We start from the raw sequence: 17,185 nt of genomic DNA, 5'->3' as shown, positions 1-17,185 counted from the left end.
AGAGTTAGGGAACTGCACTCTGTGTATAGCAAACATGAAAAAACCGACTACAGCTCCCTTCATTGTAATTAACAACCCCGTGGACCTTGGTTGGAGTGAGAGAATTCCTGATTCCTCAGGTGCAGCCAGGGAGGGCACGGGGAAGAAGAAAATGGTCAGGCTTGCCAGAGGCTCCGAGTGGAGCCGGGCCTGCGTGTTGGTCCGTGGTACCGGAGCTGCCCGATGGCGCACGGGGCACCGGCAGCACCGGGGCCGCCCCCACGGCGGGGAAGCTGAGGGGACGCGGGTGCCAGGGGCTCCGGGCTGAGGGGATGGAGATCCGGGGCTGTCCCGGCCTGAGGGGACGGAGGATACGCGGAAGTCCCGAGGGGTCCGGGCTGAGGGGATGGAGATCCCGGGGTGTCCCGGCCTGAGGGGATGGGGGATACGGGGAAGTCCCGAGGGGTCCGGGCTGAGGGGATGGAGATCCCGGGGTGTCCCGGCCTGAGGGGATGGGGGATACGGGGAAGTCCCGAGGGGTCCGGGCTGAGGGGACGGAGATCCGGGGCTGTCCCGGCCTGAGGGGACGGAGGATACGGGGAAGTCCCGAGGGCTCCGGGCTGAGGGGATGGAGATCCCGGGGTGTCCCGGCCTGAGGGGATGGGGGATACGGGGAAGTCCCGAGGGCTCCGGGCTGAGGGGATGGAGATCCCGGGGTGTCCCGGCCTGAGGGGATGGGGGATACGGGGAAGTCCCGAGGGCTCCGGGCTGAGGGGATGGAGATCCCGGGGTGTCCCGGCCTGAGGGGATGGGGGATACGGGGAAGTCCCGAGGGCTCCGGGCTGAGGGGACGCGGTGTCCCGGGAGGTCCCGGGGGCTTTCGGACTGAGGGGACGGGGATCCATCGTGGTCCCGAGTTGAGCGGAAGAGGCGTCTCGGCGGGTCCTGGGCGCTGCCCCGCTCCCGGCTCCCCTCACGGCGCTGCCGCCATTCCGTGCAGCGGCGCTCTCTCCCCGCCAGGGGGCAGCGCCGCGCCCCACCCGCCATGTCGGACAAGATGGCGGCGGCCGCGGCCTGTCCGCAGCCGCAGCCCGGCCCCGGTCCAGGTCCCGGTCCCGGCCCCGGTCCTGGCCCGCCGGCGGTCGAGGCGGAGCGCGGAGGCCCGCGCGGCGGCGGGGCGGACGGGGACGCCGAGGCGGAGGAGTTCGGGTGCCCGGCGCATTGCTCCGACCTGGCCTGGCGGCAGAACGAGCAGCGCCGCCACGGCCTGTACTGCGACATCACGCTGGCTTTCGGCGGCGCGGGCATGGCTCGCGAGTACCGGGCGCACCGGTCCGTGCTGGCCGCCGCCACCGAATACTTCACGCCGCTGCTCTCGGGGGGGTTCGCGGAGTCGCGCTCGGGCCGCGTGGAGCTGCAGAAGTGGAGCTCGGAGGGCGGCCCCGACCCCGACACGGTGGAGGCCGTTATCGGTTTCATGTACACCGGCACCATCCGCGTGAGCCCCGGCAACGTCCATGAGGTGCTGGAGATGGCGGACAGGTAAGTGCGGCCGGGGCGGAGGCTGGCGGGGACCGGGCCACGGCGTCAGAGGATCACAGACTGGTTTGGGTTGGAAGGGACCTTAGAAGTTCACCGAGTTCCACCCGCTGCCATGGGCAGGGACACCTTCCATTAGACCAGGTTGCTCCAAGCCCCGTCCAACCTGGCCTTGAGCACCTGCAGGGATGTATAACTCCCTTGTTTGTCCTGCAGGTTTCTGCTGACCCGGTTAAAGGACTTCTGTGGAGAGTTTCTGAAGAAGAAACTGAACCTCTCTAACTGTGTGGCGATTCACAGCTTGGCCCACATGTATTCCCTGAATCAGCTGGCACTCAAAGCACAGGATATGATCAGGAGAAATTTCCACAAAGTGATCCAAGATGAGGAGTTCTACACTTTGCCATTTCACCTTGTCCGGGACTGGCTCTCAGACTCGGAGATCACGGTGGACTCTGAAGAAATCCTCTTCGAGACTGTTTTGAAGTGGGTTCAGAAAAATCCTGAGGAAAGAGAGAGGTACTTTGAAGATCTCTTTAAGCTGCTAAGATTGTCTCAGATGAAACCCACGTACCTGACTCGCCATGTCAAATCTGAGCGGCTGGTGTCGAGCAATGAGAACTGTGTGAAGTTGGTGTCCGAGGCTGTGGAGAGCCATGCTCTGCGCTCTGAGAACCTGCAGTCTGGGAACCTGCAGCACTCCACCTGTCCCACAGCACTGCTGCCGCGCTTCGGCCAGAACATGGACGTCATCATGGTGATTGGCGGCGTGTCCGAGGGCGGCGACTACCTGAGTGAGTGTGTGGGCTACTTCATCGACGAGGACAGGTGGGTCAACCTGCCTCACATCCACAACCACCTGGACGGGCATGCCGTGGCCGTGACAGAGTCCTACGTGTATGTGGCTGGCTCCATGGAACCAGGGTTTGCCAAGACTGTGGAAAGGTACAATCCAAACAGAAATATTTGGGAGCAGGTCTCAAATCTAATCACCAGGAAGCATTCCTTTGGCCTTACTGAAGTGAAAGGCAACTTGTACAGTATTGGTGGACACGGCAATTTCAGTCCAGGCTTTAAAGATGTGGCCATTTATAATCCTGAGCAGGACAAATGGCTGAACCTGGAGTCGGCACCAAAGATCCTGCGGGATGTCAAAGCTGTCTCCGTGGAAGACCGGTTTGTGTATGTGGCCGCCCGCACCCCAGTTGACAGTGACAGCGAGGACGGGCTGAGGGCCGTTATTATCAGATATGATGCTGAAACCAGGCAGTGGCAGGACGTGGAGTCCCTGCCCCTCATCGACAACTACTGCTCCTTCCAGATGTCTGTTGCCAACACCAACTTCTACCACACGGCATCGTGCTGCCCCAAGAGTTACCCCATAGACAACGAGGAGGCCAAGGGAAAGATCTCCAGCAGGGCCTCGGATGAAATCCTGGAATCTTTGCCCCCTGAGGTCCTGAGCATTGAAGGAGCAGCTATTTGTTACTACAAAGATGACGTGTTTATCATCGGAGGCTGGAAGAACAGTGATGACATTGACAAGCAGTACAGGAAGGAGGCCTATCGCTACTGCGCTGAGCGGAAGCGCTGGATGCTCCTGCCCCCAATGCCGCAGCCCCGCTGCAGAGCCACTGCCTGCCATGTGAGAATCCCCTTCAGGTGCCTGCAGGGAACACAGAGGTACCCCATGCCACAAAATCTCATGTGGCAAAAAGATAGAATAAGGCAAATGCAGGAAAGGCAGATGCAGGAGATACACCGGTACTCCCTGAGCTTACGGAGGATGCCACGCTCCCAGATCGAGTGCTAGTGTCTGCAGTATCGCTCCTGATAAGCCTAGGAAATAAACCCTTTTGTTAGGCTTGATGTGTGTTTATAATTCATGAGGGTGTGGATTGGATTTGATGCATAAAACCAGCATCTGTTGTGTCCTGAAAATTCAGAAGCTCAGAAGTGAAGGGTGGGTGGTAATTGAGACACTCCGTGAATCCAACAGTATTCCTTAATGATGCCCAGGGAAAAGCTGTAGCCTGTATCGGGCTGTGAAATGTCTCCGGGAACATTAAGCCTGTCACTTCTCTCCTCAGATCTTTGGTTCCAAGGATTTCTGTAGAGTTAGTCTCTAACAGTTCTACTTGGAAAATCAAAGATCTCTCTCTTAATAATTTAGTGGTTACATTTGTGTGTGCTTGAAAGCACCTGTTTCATTTGCACTTATCTCTTGACATTCCTTTGATTCTCTCCTCAGTGACTAAACTTCACAGGATTGGTGTTGGTGTACTTGGCTTTCCCAAGCTGGAGGCAAGTGCAATAGTTCTGTATGAAACAAAAGCACAATCTTTCTTTATGAAACTACTTCAGGATGTTTCTATGTGTATTAAATATTTTCTATCTGTGTGTTGTAGAGAGGCTGCAGAGTTTGTTTATAAATGGATGATTGGTCGGACACGACACTTGCTAAAAGAGAGCTTGAGGCAGTGGATTTTTTTCAGGTGTATATGCACGTTTGAGTCTGTCTCTGACTCAAACTTAAGAACTTGGGTCAACAGCCTGAGTGAAGAAGTGACAACCAGTGATGAGCCACCCACCCACACTGGTTGTTCAGTCCTGTCAGAGTGGATCAGCGAGGGTGGGATTATTTCACGGGAATATAGTGAAACCTGAGCTACTCATAGGTCTTTTCTCAAATGTTGCACGTTTTAATTCTAGTGAAAAGTGATGGAAGAGCCCCTGCTGTTCCCAGCCTGTCTCTGACAATCAGAAACCTTTGCCCTCCGTGTGCTGTCCCAAGGGGCTCCCAGCAGCTGTGCTGCAGCTCTGTACCAAGCTGGCACGAGTGCTCCTGCAGGGGGGAGAGCTGGGCTTTCAGAGTCTCCAAGTATCTGAATTTCCCCACTTGCTGTGGGGGTGGGATTTAAGTTCATTTAAACACCTTTTGGCGTTCTGAGGTGGCTGTACATGGAAGTGGCCTGGTTGGCTCTGGGTTGCTTCCCGCTGCACTCCCAGGGAACAGAATGTGGAATATTCCCTTTGGAGTATCCCTGCTTCTCAGTTACTTGTCCCACTGAGCACTTATTCTCCCCAGTCCAGGAAGCTCCAGAAGCCTTTCATTTACCAATGGTTTCAGTGCATACTTCCTACCTCCTTTTCTCCCCATCCTTCCCTTCATTTGAATGTTCCAGGTTTTCCCATGCAGTCTTACTCAGGATCTTAGGGAAGGGAATGGGAGGAGTAGCCTGGGTATTACAAAATTTGTGTAGACAAACCTTTCTGGAAAATCTGTTACTGTTTTTGGTTCATTGATGATTTGCTGGTGGTTTTGATGTGGGTGACATCTTTGCAAAGGACTTTTAACCATTTTGGGGTTTGTTTTGGTTTTAATTATTTTGCTTTCTGAGCTGCTCCTTCTCCTTTTCCAGTTCAACAGGCAGCCCAGATCATATCTGAAACTCGGGGTAAGTCTTTCCACCGCTCGGTGTGTAAAGGTTTCTCTGATGTGTACGTCCCTTAATGCTCCACTTTGTGGTTCATGGGCTACTTTGATATCAATAACTTGTCTGTTTGTGAGAGAGTGTCCAGCCTTAGTTAAAAAAACTACCAAACTTGAAATTCTGAACAGTTTGTCTCAGTTTACTCCTCTGTGGTAACCATGTTGTATTTTCTTTGCCTGTTGGGTTGTTGGAGCAGGTGAAATTTATGCTGCTGGCTTCATGCAAGAGGAAATAGGTGAGTTTAAGGTGATGTTTGCAGGTGACTGTTTCCAAACAGCTGCTGCAGGCCTGTAGGCTGGGGGTTGATCCATGGAGTCTGGCTCATGGACTCTTGCAGGGCTGGCTGGAGTAGGTGCAGAATTGCTGCTCCTGCAGCAGTTTGTGATAAAGTGTGCAAATGCTCTAGTGCATCAATGTAACAGCAATTTGTGGGAGCTGATTTTAGGATACTTTCCCAGACTTTGCACCAAAGCAACGGAGAGGAGTTCATGCCCTCCACCCTGCTGAACCAGCTGGAGGGATTTAACAGGCAGCTGGAGAGTGGTAGGTCACATCACCACAGCTCTCTCCAAGTCCTCTTGTAGTCTATCATTGAATAGGGACAATTTGTAAGGAGAAACACCCAGATGGTTCTTTAAGTTGGAATAGGAGCTGAATATTTAATGCATGGCACTGTGCAGCAAAGAGGCGAGAACAAACCTTGCAGTCTTGCTTTTTCGAAGTAAAATTGACATTGCACTCCCCAGGAGGACTTTGGGCTGACGGACAAGCTGTGGCGTTTACTAAAAGCACTCCACTGAGAGACAGTGTCAGCCCAGCCCCATCCCTGGACAGGTAACCCGTGTGTGCCAGCCGCATGCCGTGTGTGCCGTGCTGTCCCTCTGTGTGCTCTGGGGGTGCCTGGCAGCAGCGCAGGCTGCTCTTAATGTTTGCTCTGCCTGTTTTGAGATAGTTTTAAGCAGTTGGGGTTTTTTAGCTTTGAATTCCAGTGGACCAGTGGCACTGATGTGGTTTGTGACTGATAGGTCAAACGATCCCTTACATCACTTGAGGTGTTGGGAGAATTGCATTCATGGCTCTGGCTGCAGTTTAGCCCATGAGCCCGTGAATCTCTAACAATTCCTTGTGGCCCTTGACCACCATAGCTTGCTGGGTGTTTATCAAATGATCCCATAAACAAAAGCCTGGGAATTCTTCCCGTGTGTTTCTAGTGGCTGGTCAGCTGTCAGCAGGATCCCAGTGTGTGTTCAGTAGGGGTAAGAAGGCTGACTGCTGGCCTCACTAAGGGAAAAGGACACTGGGGGGAGTTTTCCTCCTCTGTAGGACAATCATACCTCTACACCTGTCCTGATACCTGCCCCAAAACACACGAGTGATATCCTGACTTTCTGCTCAAAGTACCACTGGCACCTGGCAAGTGCTGGCAGTCGCTGTAGTAACTCCCAGGGGCCATTTGTGTACATAATATTTTATAACTACCTGGATAATCCATTGGTACCCGGGGGTTGTATGTGTTTTTAATAAGACTCTCTTGCACATAGTGGGAGACCACTCCAGAGTTGAAGCAGGTGGCCCGATGTTACATGTGCTGTGAACGACTGTGCCCAGCATTCTGCTTGACTATTGCAATGGCATTTTTCTCTATTACAGTAAATATTAAAATCCAGAGTCTTGGCTCATCTTGTGTGTTGTGGAATGCCCTGGTGGCTGACAACAAACCCAGTCCCAAGGAGTTACAACTTTTTATGTTATTCTTAACACAGCCTTGTAACAGGATGTTGTAACATCCAATGGGCTTTGAAAAGCAAGCGTAAAGAAAGTGGCTTGGATTTATTTTCAGCTCTGTCCACCTTAGGCTGGGGTAAAAGCCATCTCCTGTTTGACAGTCCTGGGTGGAATCTGATAAAACAGGTGCTCTTGAGGATCTAACCCTGTTACTAATATGAATGTAGAGTGTGGAACTAACGAGCTGTTTGATAACCATTAATAGCCAGATTCTCCTCGTGGATCCATGTCACTGTAGGTTGCAGCAGCTCTGCTCTCCTGGCACATTAAGAGAGGGACAGCAGTTTGCCAGGGAGCAGCACTCCTGTCCTTACCTGTGAGGTAAAGTAGTGTGTGTCATAAGCCCTTTGAAACAGATCCTGCTGTCCTGTTCTTGACCTTAAATACACTGTACTAAAGTTTATTGTAAGAGGTGAATTAATGAAAATAAACCTTTTATTTCTCTAGCATTCTGTTGTGCTTTTGATTTTTTTAAGTTGTTGTGTGGGTGTGGCTGATACTCAGGTTCAGCGGTGCTGTCTAGTGAAAGTTTTAAATCCTAATGATCCCTTTGGCCTGTTACAATTGTTTCTATTTTTGAACAAGAGAACATACTCCCTTGCTGCCATGGGGACTTTATTACCTAAAGAGAACTATTTACACAGGCATCCAGTGATGGGATGCTCAGAAGACTTTATTAGGTACGCAGAACTATTTACACAAGCATCCAGTGATGGCTGATCACAACACTCCTAGCTAAGGGGAACTATTTACAACGGCGAGCTCCGAGATGAACTGGTGAACAAGATGTCCGTGGAGGAGCTGTGCTGGTGGTAGTAGTGTTGCCTGGCAATGTATTCCATGACATTGGAGAGCCCTGGCACCACGCAGCAGCTGACGGCACTGCGGGTGATGCCCATGCTGTTGGCGTCGTACCACTCGTTGGTGTCCTCCTCGTAGCACTCAGTGGCAACGGTGGTGCTGAACCCATTAAAGCCCCCGACCACGAACAACAGGCCGTCCATCACCTCAATGCCAAAGTTGCTGCGTGGATTGAGCATGGAGGGCACAGCGTCCCAAGCGTTGGCGACAGGGTTGTACGCTTCCACGCTCTGGAGGCGGTTGTTCCCATCAAACCCTCCAACCTGTGAACACCAAAGGGACAGAGCTGAAAGGGGCCTTTCCTCAGCCAGATCCTGTCACGCACCCCTGAGATGGGAACTGCTCCTGCCTCCCTGGCTGCAGGCTGAGCATGGTGGAGAACACGAGATCTCCGAACATGGCTCTTGCTTATTGCAGTCTGCTGCCTGCACTCTGAGGAGCTTTCCAAAGCACTTTATGCAACTGTCAATTTTGACAGTTTTCCAGAGGTTGGATGCAGTCCATGGAGAAGATAAACAATGAATGAACAGGCCTGAGCCCCTGCTCTGTGCTGCTGGTGCTGTTGGCAGTGGCAGAAATTATGTTCTTTGCTGCAGCTGCTTAAATATTGTCAAACACCATTTTCATACCCAAAAGCATGTGATGGGTGATAATATTCTTGGGAAGTGCATTAACCATTCTGGCTCCTGACTTCCCTAAACCTCATGTAAACACACGGCCACCCTGGAGGTCTGGGGACTGCAGCCACCCACAGGACTGCAGTGCTGGGTGGTGTTGGCCCTTACCGCATACACCTGGTTCCCGTACGCCATCACCCCAACTCCGCTTCTCCTGCTGCTCATTGGGGCGATCAGGGACCACTGGTTTGTGGTGGGGTTGAACACTTCAGCTGAGCTGAGACACTGATCTCCATCAAACCCACCACAGATGTACACCTGGGGACAGGAGAGGTGGGAAAGTGTGAGTGGGGTGGTTAGGCCCTTAGTGAGGAAATATGTTGAAGAGAAAATGAATGGTGTTGCAGGATTTTTGGGGTGTTTTGTTTTAGAATGGGAATGGTCTTGTCATCCTGGGTTTGAAGTAGCAGCAGTGCAAAGAGTTGATGCCAGCAGGACCTAGACTCTTGATTTTCCGAGCTGCATGAAGCAGACAGGCCTGGTGTTGCACCTATGGCCAGGAAAAGGGCTGTCGGGCAGCAGGTGGGCAGCAGCTGTGGAAGAGATTTTGTGCTCCTGGTCACATCTCTGCCACACCAGGCAGGCTGCTTTATATCTGTAGCTCCAGGATTTAATGAATTGTTACGAATTTAAGTGTTACGAATTTAGTGAAGGTTTATGTGAACTCTCTTCATGCTGCAACCCCAGCTGCTCTTAGTTGGGGTTAGTTTACCTTTCCATTCAGTGTGGTTGCACTGGCGTCGCTCCTCTGCTCGTGCATGGGGGTGATCAGGGTCCACTGGTTGGTGTCTGGGTCATACCGCTCTGCTGTGTTGAGCCGCATGTACCCATCAAACCCTCCCATGGCATAGATGAAGTTGTCCACAACGGTGACGCTGACATAGCAGCGCCGTGAGTGCATGGGTGCTACCTGCTGCCATGTCTTCTGGAGTGGATCAAACCGTTTGACGATGTTGAAATAATCTGTGCCATCAAATCCACCGATAACATAGACGTAGCCTTTCAAATAAGCTGAGCCATGATAGGCAACGGGGCTCTCTTGCTCCCAGGGGATGTTCAGCCACTTGTCAGTGCGGCTGTCGTAGGTCTCGATGGCGCTGGTCGCGCCGCCCCCGCTCCAGCCGCCGATGGCAAAGAGGATGGCGTAGGGCAGGCGTGGCCGGGTGAGTGGGTTGGAGTTGACTGAGGAATTCTGGCCATAGGAGTTCAGGTCGTAGATTTCAGACAGGGCACTGATGAGGAGATCTTTGCAGTTGGCATTGTCCTTCACGTACTCGTGAGCTTTGACGTTGTTCATGAAGTAGTCGGACTGTAGGAGTGCCAGTCGAACCTGAAACATGCAAGGAGGAGGTTGGAGCACTAGTACTGAGGGTTTCCCCCTCAGCAGCCTTTGGGGACAGCTTCAAAGGTGCACTGCACCCACCTTGCTGAGCAAGCAGGCGATGTGCTGCCTCCTGTTCTGCGGGTCATGCGCAATCCACCTCAGCACAGCCTCAAACACGGCTTCTTCTCGCCGCACGTTAAGCTCATCCTTCTCAATGATGTGTGCCAGCTCCTCGGCGGAGAGGTCTAGGAACTCCTCGGACACTTGGGACACCTCCTCGAAGTGATGCAGGATGTACACGCAGGCAGCTGCGCGCAGGTCGGGGCAGTGGTAATAGTCAGTGAGTCTGCAAATGCCAATGCAATTCTCAAAGCACAGCCTGGAACTGAGGAACTCACAGCACAGGCTGACGATGCCCATGACATTGAACTGATCTGCTGCAGCAAGCAAACTCTCGACATTGTCCTCCGTGATCGGTACTGTCCTGGTGTAGGCGTAATTGATGATGAGACCCATCATTTCAGCTGAAATGCCAGGAATTTGATAGACCATCTTGTCTGCGCTGTCCCAGTTGGTAAACAGAGTCCTGAAAATATGGTGTTGCTGTGTTAAACCCTGCCCCTGGATCCCCTGTGTTCCCCCCGCCTCCAAGGCACCAGTTTTGGCACTGGTAGGAGCCATTCTGGGAGGCTCCATGGTTTATTGATTAATGTTTTACTTGCTGGTTGTTTGGAAAAGGAAACACAGCCTCTGGAGCTGGAGGCAGCAGGGCAGGGAGTTTTGTCTGAGAGGAGCAGAGGGGCAGAATCCCCCCATCGCCTGCTGCCCACACTGTGGACATGAGCCCAGGACAATGGGGGGTTTCTGGGTGCCAGTGCACACAGCCGGGGCGTGTTCAGCCTCTCACCCAACAGCACTCCAAGTCCTTCTCCCCAAGCCTGCTCTCAATCCATTCATCCCCCAGCCTGAATTGATACCAAGGTGGGGTTGCCTCAACCCAGGTGCAGCACCAACACTTGGTCTTGAACCCCAGAGAATCACAGGGTGTGGGGAAGGCAAAGCTGCCCCCAGGCTGTCCAGGCTCCAGCCCTGCGCTGTGTCTGGGGCTCCTCCGACACCACTGGCAGAACCACTGATATGTGCTGGGCTGTGGATTAATCCTGGTGTTCAGGGAGGTCTGAGGAGTACGGGAAATTGCTTGATGAGAGGTTCAGTGCAGGTGGAAGTACTGGAGGCATGCTGAGGCAGGATGACCTCAATCAGGGAATACTGTTTGTCCCCATTCCCTTGTGTTTCAAGTACTGACCTGAAGTAGATACTGCAGCAAGAGAGGATGAGCTTGTGAGCCTTGAATTCCACCCCATCCACACTGATGATCACATCACAGAATCTCCCTTCCAGGCGGAGCTCATTGGAGATGCTACAACTCCTATCGCTCATCTTCCGCTCCATGTTGGAGGATGAATATTTGGTGGGTGCAAAGCTATCCCCCACGTTGGAACCAGAGGCAGTGGACCTTGCTGAGGTGTGTGGAGCACTCTGGTGTTGTCTCCAAACATCCAGCCCTGAACCCCCTTGCTGGTTCTGGACTGTGCCCCATAATGACATCACAGATGCAGGGGCCAGCATTCTGTGGTTGCCCCCAGCCTTTGCTTCCCTGCAGCCCGGGTTATGCTGGGTCCCGGACCTGACCGTGTTGATGGGTGCTTGGAGCAAAACCAGCCATGTGATCGATCCCCTGGCAACTCTTCAGTAATAACTCTCCTGTAAAATTTTCGTATAACAGCCCCAAAATGTGGGCGTGAACCACTGCTGAAGGGTCTTGTGCCACTTCGCCTAGGAGGAAGCTGAGGTATAGTTCAGCTCGTAACAGTGCTGTCACACACACTGTCCCCACTGCTTTGTCACTGAAGTTGTGCCAGGGGAGGCTTAGGCTGTTTATTGGGAATTTTGGAAACTTTTTTTCCGGAGGGGCTGTCCAGCCCTGGCACTGCCAAGGGCAGTAATGGTGGATGCTCACCCCTGGAGGGGTTTAAAGGTCTTGTGGATGTGGCACTTAGGGACATCGGTTAGTGGTGGCCTTGGCAATGCTGCGGGATGGTTCTTTGAGGGCTTCTGCCCCCGCCAGTGTTCCGTGACTCATTGTTCTCAGTGTTCCCGGGGCTGCGGAGTGCTTCAGTGCCGGGAGCCCTGCGGGCACGAACGGCCCCGCCGGTGACTTTTTTCTTTTTTTCTTTCTGTTTTTTTTTAATGCATCTTTCGCCCTCCTGGCTCGTCGCGAGGGACACGCAACCGCCGTCGCCGGTCGGGCGCGGGGCGGAGCGCGGGAGGATTCCCCGGCCCCAGCACCCCGCGAACGCCCCCCGAGCACCGCCCGTCCCCCCGGGCCCCGCGGCCGCGTTCCGGTCCCGCCCCCGCGGCCGCTCCTCCCCGCGGCTGCGCGGCCCGGGCCGAGCGGAGCAGAGCGGAGCGGGCGAGATGGTGAGCGGGGCTGCGGGCCGGGAGCCCGGCGCTGGGCGGGGGAGCGCGGCCGGGATGGAGGGACAGCGGGGGCTGGAGGGTCTCGGTCCCCCTGGAGTTGGGGGGGCCCCGGGGCGGCACCGAGCGGGGTCTCTGCCTGCAGGTGCCCGAGCTAGAGAAAGCTACGGTCCGGATCCGGCAGCCCGAGCGTGTGCGGGAGATCATCCAGTCCCTCCGGGAGCAGGGGGTGGCCAAGCTGCAGGTACCACGGGGCAGGCGGTGCATCGCCCGTGCTCGGTCCGTTTCTCAGCTGCCCCTTCCTCGTCCCCCGCCCCGGCCTGACTTCTCCCAGCCCCGCAAGGAAGCACCTGCGGCGAGGGGTGCAGCTGGAGGGGGAGAAGCCTCAGAGGAAAGGGAGGACGGGGCTGGCGGCTACCCCCGGACGGACCTTTTGGCTCGCAGTCATGAGGCTGTAACACTGCGGCAGTCCCCAAACCCCTGCTCCGCCCAGGCAGGATGAAGCCATTCGGTGCCGATAAGAGCTCCGGGGTGGGAGGGTGAGGACATCATCTGCCTCGCGGCTGGTAGGAGCGACCACGTCGTCGCTGCCAGTCTGTGCCCACGGGAGACCGGTGGTGCCGGGTGCACGTTCTCGCAGGTGGCAGCACCTTGGCAGCACCTCGGGTTCACTCTGGCCAGGGCAGAATGCACTGGGTTGTGCACGAATTTGGTTTTCTCCCCTCTTCCAGGTCATTTCTGACTTTGACATGACGCTGAGCAGGTTTGGGTGCAATGGCAGGCGCTGCCCCACATCGCACAGTGAGTGTTGTTTTCACTGTCACTAGTTCTGTTTGGTTTCTGTGTTTGTATTTGACGTGGTTCCTGTCATCCTCTGTGCCCTCCTCTGCCAAGCCTGGCTGCTCCATCCTGTCCTCCACGCAGCTCTGGGCTTCACTGCGTGGTGCCAGCTGCCCACTGCCCGCTGCAGGAGCCAGGAGCCAACTCCTGGGCTGGCTGCCTTCATCCCACTGCCCACAGGCATTGAGGCTGCTGTCCTGGCTGGGCCAGGCTCTGCAGTCGGTGCCTGCTGCGGGCTCACAGTGGGAGCCACTGCAATGGGACCCCACAGCGAGCCTGTGCTCAGGTCGTGGTGTCACCACAGCCTGTATTGGGAAGAGCCAGCACTGCAGGAGTTGCTGTTAGGAAGTTTTTTTTATATTTCTGTGCTATATCATTGGTGTTTTGTTTTCTTTGCAGATATCCTTGATACCAGCCGTGTTATCAGTGAGGATGGCAAGAAGAAGGTGGGTGCTGTGTGTAAGGCACCATGTCTTGGCTCGGTGACTGTTGTACCTGTCACCCGTCATCAGGAGGTCGCACTGGCTGGTGTCACAGCTCTCCCAGCTGTGCTGGCTGCCAGGATGGAGTGGGAAAGTGCCCAGGCTGCATTTCAGCCAGCAGTGACAGAGAAGTTAAAAAGGGAACTCAAATTTGCATGTGCAGCTGTGGGTGTTACAGTTTGATGGAAGGAGGAAGGGGAGGGGTGTCTGTACCTGCAGCATTTGGAGCAAGGTGAGAGCCAGCTAGGCTGGCAAGAGTTCCAGGTGTGCTCAGAGGGAAGATGCTCAGTGACAAAGTTTTGGTTGTGTTTAGGAAGAGTGGTGTTTTGGATGATTTAAGAAATGCTAGTTTTGTTTATAGTCTCTTTAGACCTGATGTTCACTTTGTTCTTTTTCCCTCTGTGTGACACTCCAGCTGAAGGATCTGCTCCACTATTACTATCCCATTGAAATAGATCCCAACCAGACCCTGGAAGAGAAATGTCCCCTCATGGTGGAGTGGTGAGTGCTGTTTGTGATGATCTTGACCTTGTCCTACAGGACATGAGGCTTGAATCATCCCTGTGCTTGGCAACAATCCTGCAAGGTTTAGTTGTTGTTTCTGACTGCTCAGGGCCTCTGCCTGGGAGCTCTGTCACTGCTGCCTTTCCCCAGGTGGACCAAGGCCCATGAGCTGCTGGTGCAGCAGAAGATCCACAGAAGTGACATAGCCCAGATCGTCCGAGAGTCTGAAGCGATGCTCAGGTACGGGCACAGGGATGCGGTATTGAGGTTTGGGCACAGGGATGTGATGCTGAGGTACAGCTTGGCTGCCCACAGCCCTTCTCTCCTGCCCGTGCAGGTCTCTGTGCTGTCACCACGCCACAGCGTGACCAGTGCCAGCCTCCCTCACTTGCTCCCTGGGCTGAGTTCTAACAAAGTCAGAACATGAGCCACAGCCTGAGCTCGCTCCTTGGCTGGAGGCTGCTCCCTTCCTGCTCTGAAATCACTATCCCCTCTCTCGGCCTTGGCAAGGAGCAGCTGAGGGGCCAGTGCTGGGCACAGCTCCCCATTTGCAGGGTGGGGTGCAGGGGCAGCGCGCAGCTCCCTGCTTCCAGCAGAGATGTGTTCTTTGCACTGCAACTGCCAGGCCTTATGCAGGCCCTTGGCTCAGCAGCAGATTTCACCCACAGGACAAAAATGTGCTAGAACTTGCTGCTAAAGCTGACCTGGCAGCTGCGGCCCTAAGGCTGGCTCGTGGAGCTGGGTTCTGCCAGGGTGCTGCCAGGCTCGGGGAGGAGATGGCTTTTTATGAGCCCAAGTTCCACTTCTGCATGGAATTGTGTCCTGGCAGACTGAGGCTGTCACAGGTTGGTCTGATCATCCTCCCAACCAGTCCAACCTGTTGCACATCTCCCACGTGGGTCCTGGCAGCGCCCACTCGCATGGGTATGTCCGGGCAGGCTGTGCCCTGTGCCCCTGACCGTGTTTGTGTACTAAATTTCTGGGCTGATGTGCTCAGGAGATGCCAGGCAAAAGGCTGGAGTGCTCTGTGTTCCCACAAGTGCCCGCCCAGCTGCTGCACCCAGAGCTCTCTGGGGTTCTCTGCACAGGGAGGGCCACGGGAGCGCTGGTGCCACGGAGAGCTTACGCTGTTTGCAGAGCTCACCCGTGTGCTTCTGTTTGGGAAGTGCTGGGCAGGAGCAGGAGCTGGGCTGAGCATGCTGCCAGCCCAGGGCACCGGGCACTGTGCTGGGGGCTGGTGACACAGCCCTGTGCAATGGACATTCCTGCTCTAGGGATGGCTTCAAGGAGTTCTTTGATCAGCTGCATAAGAACAACGTCCCCCTGTTCATCTTCTCTGCTGGCGTTGGTGATATCCTGGAAGAGATTATCCGTCAGGCCAACGTCTTCTACTCCAATGTCAACGTGGTGTCCAACTACATGGACTTCAGTGATGATGTGAGTTCTTGCACTGCATCTGTGTGTGTGAGGGGAGAGGTTGGGGCTGGGACTGAGGGCTGGGCCATGATTAGCAGTGATACCATCAGGTTAAGAGCTGTCTGCCTGTCTGTCCCATGTGCTCAGGGAGTCCTCACGCACTTCAAGGGACCCCTCATCCACACCTACAACAAGAACAACACCGTGCTGCAGGGCACGGGGTACTTCCAGCAGGTGAGCACAAGGACAAGCATCATCCTGCTGGGGGACTCCATGGGTGACCTGACGATGGCAGACGGCGTTCCCAATGTGGAAAACATCCTCAAGATTGGCTTTCTCAATGACAAGGTGGGTGTGAGGAGCAGTTTGGTGCTTCCCTAGCAGCCTTCCCCAGGTGCCAGGCCTGGGGCCAGCAGGGAGGGGCAGGGGACTGCCCCAGTGATTTGGGCATGTGAGAGATTCGTACGAGCTCCTGTGGGGTGTGCGGAGGGACCTGGGAGTGTCTGCTGAGCTCCTGCTGTGTCTGGGAAATGGTCAGGGCAGTTATTGACCCCCTTTTGGGTAGTGAAAGCTGTGGGTGCAACGTCTTCACCCTCAGCTGTTGGTTGTTCACGGTCCTGGCAGGTGGAAGAGCGGAGAGGGAAGTACCTGGATTCCTATGACATTGTGCTGGAGAGTGACGAGACCCTGGACGTGGTCAATGGGATTCTGCGGTACATCCTCACCGAGACATGAGCTGGGGAGGTGTCCCAGCTCCGGCCACACAGCAGGCACTGGGCAGGGAATGTCCTTCCTGTGGCAGAGCTGGAGGGGACCTGCTGGTGCTGGCTGGGCTCCGTCCCGACCTCACTAATGCCCTCAGCCAGCCCTGGAGCAGGAGAGTTGAGATGGAGGAAGCTTTTCCGTTCCCTTTACTCTAACTCTGCCTGACTCTGCAGTTTCCCGCCCAGACTGACTCTATCCCACTTGGACTTCATCCCACTGGGAATTCATAGCTTCCACCTCCTGAGGCCACGACAAACCATTCCATCTTTCAGACAGAGATGTTCTGCACTTGCTTCAGCAACTGGGGGTGGAATGGAGACAGTTCACTGTGGGCCGAGGACAGACCCGGTTTAGATGTGTCACTGTGTCCCTGGCTAAGAAAGCAAGTCTCTCTCTCGTCCTGTTTTTTGTGGGCTTCAAAGCTCCCAGGCTGACCCTGGTGCCAGTCCAGCCGCTGGGCTGGTGTGGCCCTGCTGGACATCACATCACCCAGCCCCACATTCCCCATGTAAACCAGCAGCTCTCTGGCCCCGTGTCTCAGCTCACCCGTCCCTCTCGCACCAGTACAGCTCTTACTGTGGAAAAAATGCTTTACCAGCCGTCCCTGAAGGCCCTGGAGCTCAGCTGCTGCTGCTGCCCAAAGCCAGAAGTAAGTTCGTCTGCCAGGGATCAGAGGAGGAGGGGTGGGCATGGGGGAGGAGAGGCCAGTGGCAGAATTTTGGGTTTTAAGGAATGTTTTACCTGACCGTGTTTGTGTACTAAATTTCTGGGCTGATCCTGGGCTCTCAGAGCAGCAATAGGAAAAAGCCATTTTATTTCTGTATAACCTCTGGTTATGTGGGACTTTGGGAAGAGCAGATTCGTTCTCTGTGTTTGAATAAAAGCATAATTGGCTAAAGCTGGGTCACGGGTGGTTTGTACCCAGCACTGAGGGGGCTGGTGCTGGCAGCTGCCTCTGCTCCCCAGCTCCTCATCCCATCAGAGCCCCCCAGCCCTCACTGGGTGCTGGAGCTGAAGTCCTGTTGGCTTCAGTGGAGGATC

At 54.8% G+C, this 17,185-nt stretch overlaps 3 protein-coding genes across 3 annotated transcripts; 2 read left to right on the top strand and 1 right to left on the bottom strand.

The window, feature by feature from the left end:
- The first annotated feature begins 1,009 nt into the window (after nucleotides 1–1,009).
- Nucleotides 1,010–7,246, top strand: KLHL11 (kelch like family member 11). Its single transcript, XM_032134354.1, has 2 exons — nucleotides 1,010–1,521; nucleotides 1,735–7,246. The coding sequence occupies exons 1-2, from the start codon at nucleotides 1,025–1,027 to the stop codon at nucleotides 3,329–3,331; spliced, it is 2,094 nt and encodes a 697-aa protein (XP_031990245.1). The 5' UTR covers nucleotides 1,010–1,024; the 3' UTR covers nucleotides 3,332–7,246.
- Nucleotides 7,247–7,546: 300 nt separating this feature from the next.
- On the bottom strand, nucleotides 7,547–11,201 carry KLHL10 (kelch like family member 10). Its single transcript, XM_032134355.1, has 5 exons — nucleotides 10,966–11,201; nucleotides 9,759–10,245; nucleotides 9,048–9,665; nucleotides 8,444–8,593; nucleotides 7,547–7,921 (listed from the first exon to the last, which is right to left on the bottom strand). The coding sequence occupies exons 1-5, from the start codon at nucleotides 11,109–11,111 to the stop codon at nucleotides 7,547–7,549; spliced, it is 1,776 nt and encodes a 591-aa protein (XP_031990246.1). The 5' UTR covers nucleotides 11,112–11,201.
- A 693-nt stretch (nucleotides 11,202–11,894) lies between these two features.
- On the top strand, nucleotides 11,895–17,042 carry NT5C3B (5'-nucleotidase, cytosolic IIIB). The gene is made up of 9 exons (XM_032134356.1): nucleotides 11,895–12,140; nucleotides 12,283–12,381; nucleotides 12,869–12,938; nucleotides 13,377–13,423; nucleotides 13,875–13,960; nucleotides 14,114–14,203; nucleotides 15,238–15,400; nucleotides 15,527–15,727; nucleotides 16,004–17,042. The coding sequence occupies exons 1-9, from the start codon at nucleotides 11,910–11,912 to the stop codon at nucleotides 16,112–16,114; spliced, it is 1,098 nt and encodes a 365-aa protein (XP_031990247.1). The 5' UTR covers nucleotides 11,895–11,909; the 3' UTR covers nucleotides 16,115–17,042.
- The last annotated feature ends 143 nt before the right edge of the window (nucleotides 17,043–17,185 follow it).

This window comes from Corvus moneduloides, chromosome 26 (assembly GCF_009650955.1).
Source record: "Corvus moneduloides isolate bCorMon1 chromosome 26, bCorMon1.pri, whole genome shotgun sequence".
Classification (NCBI taxonomy): Eukaryota; Metazoa; Chordata; class Aves; order Passeriformes; family Corvidae; genus Corvus; species Corvus moneduloides.
Note: the sequence above shows the minus strand (reverse complement) of the source record. Positions and strands in the feature narration are given on the sequence as shown.